Source organism: Manacus vitellinus, unplaced genomic scaffold, assembly GCF_001715985.3.
Source record: "Manacus vitellinus isolate BGI_N305 unplaced genomic scaffold, ASM171598v3 scaffold_150_pilon, whole genome shotgun sequence".
Lineage (NCBI taxonomy): Eukaryota > Metazoa > Chordata > Aves > Passeriformes > Pipridae > Manacus > Manacus vitellinus.
In genome coordinates, this window is record NW_021939069.1 from 144,634 (window position 1) to 146,051 (window position 1,418).

At 47.9% G+C, this 1,418-nt stretch overlaps 1 protein-coding gene across 1 annotated transcript in view; it reads right to left on the minus strand.

Annotated features, from left to right (window-relative positions):
• ZNF740 (zinc finger protein 740) overlaps positions 1-1,230 on the minus strand; it is a 3,364-nt gene extending 2,134 nt beyond the window's left edge. The window contains exons 1-2 of the mRNA XM_029958412.1: positions 1,205-1,230; positions 470-833 (exon numbers count right to left, since the gene is read on the minus strand). Of these exons, the coding sequence (XP_029814272.1) occupies positions 470-833; positions 1,205-1,230 (390 nt within the window). The remainder of the gene's footprint in view (positions 1-469; positions 834-1,204) is intronic.
• Between the last annotated feature and the right edge of the window lie 188 nt (positions 1,231-1,418).

A 1,418-nucleotide genomic window follows, 5' to 3' on the forward strand; every position in this document is an offset into this window, starting at 1 on the left:
TGGGGGGAGGGAATCAAATGGAAATAACGGAATTAGGGCAGGAAAAGGCAAATCAGAGATAGAAAATTCCAATTAAAGGATAAAAAACCCCAACGAAAGAGGAAAAGTCCAACTGAATGGAAATGAAATTGAATTAAAGAAGGAAAAGATCCAATTAAAGAAGAAAAAACTCAAATAAAAGCAGGGAAAAGCTAAATTAAACCAGCAAACCCCAAAATTAAAGGTAGAAAAACCTGAATTAAAGGTGGAAAATCTGAAATTAAAGACAGAAAGTCCCAGATTAAATGTGGAAAACCCTGCATTTTTCTTAAGTTTTAAGTTGTAAAACAGGAAACCCCCAAATTAAAGGTTGAAAGAGCCAAATTAAAGGCAGAAAAACACAAATCAAAGGTGTAAAAAGACAAATTAAATCAGGAGAAAGCAAATTAAAGCAGAAAAAAACTCAAATTAAAGCCAGAACCCCTCCAACTGAAGGTATAACCCTCCCATTAGAGCCAGACCCCCCCAGTCCAGGGGGTTCCCCCCCATCCCATACCAGCAGGTCAGGGCTGGAGCCTCTTTCCCGGTTCCCGTCCTGTTTTCCAGCCTTGGGCATCATCTTCTTACTGGCGACTGTGGGGACCAGGCAGACCCCCGAGAGCCCCTCACAGGCCAGGAGACTTGCCTGGGGGGCACAGAGACCCCCACCATCAACAGAGACCCCAAAACCCTCCCAAAACCCCCAAGAGACTTGCTGGGGGAGGACAGGGACCCCCAACACCAGCACAGACCCCCTTACTCCCCCCAAACTCCCTCCTATCAGCACAGACCACAAAACCCCCCAGGAGACTTGCCTGGGACCCCCCCCATCATGAACCAAACCCCCCAAAAGCCCCCCCAAAAAACCCTACAAGACTCGCCTGGGGGGGACAGGGACCCCCACCATCAACAGAGACCCCCAAAAAACAAGGAGACCCTGGGAGGGAATGTGGGAAAATCCCAAGGAAACTTGGGATAATCCCAGGGTGATTCTGAGTCGGGAGGGGGAGGTGAACTCCCTTTTTTGGGGCCTGGCAAGACAAAGGATTAATGGGAAATTTGGGGGTAATCCCACAGAAACTGGGATAATTTTAGGGAAAATTTAGGATAATCCCAGGGAAAAGTGGGAAGACTCCAAAAGTGGGGATGAGGGGGCTGAACCCCCTTATTTGGGGCCTGACAGGACCAAAGGTTAATGGGAAATTTGGGCATAATTCCAGAAAAACTGAGAAACTTTGGAATAAGCCTGAAGAAAATTTGGAATAAAACCAGGGGAAAGTGGGAAGGGGGGTTCCAGCTCCAGCCCCATTTTCCCCCTTTTTCCCACATTTCGGGGCCATTTTTCCCCAAAAAAGCTGCCAGGCCTTGGGATTTGGGGGCCTTTGGGGGATTTTGGGGAC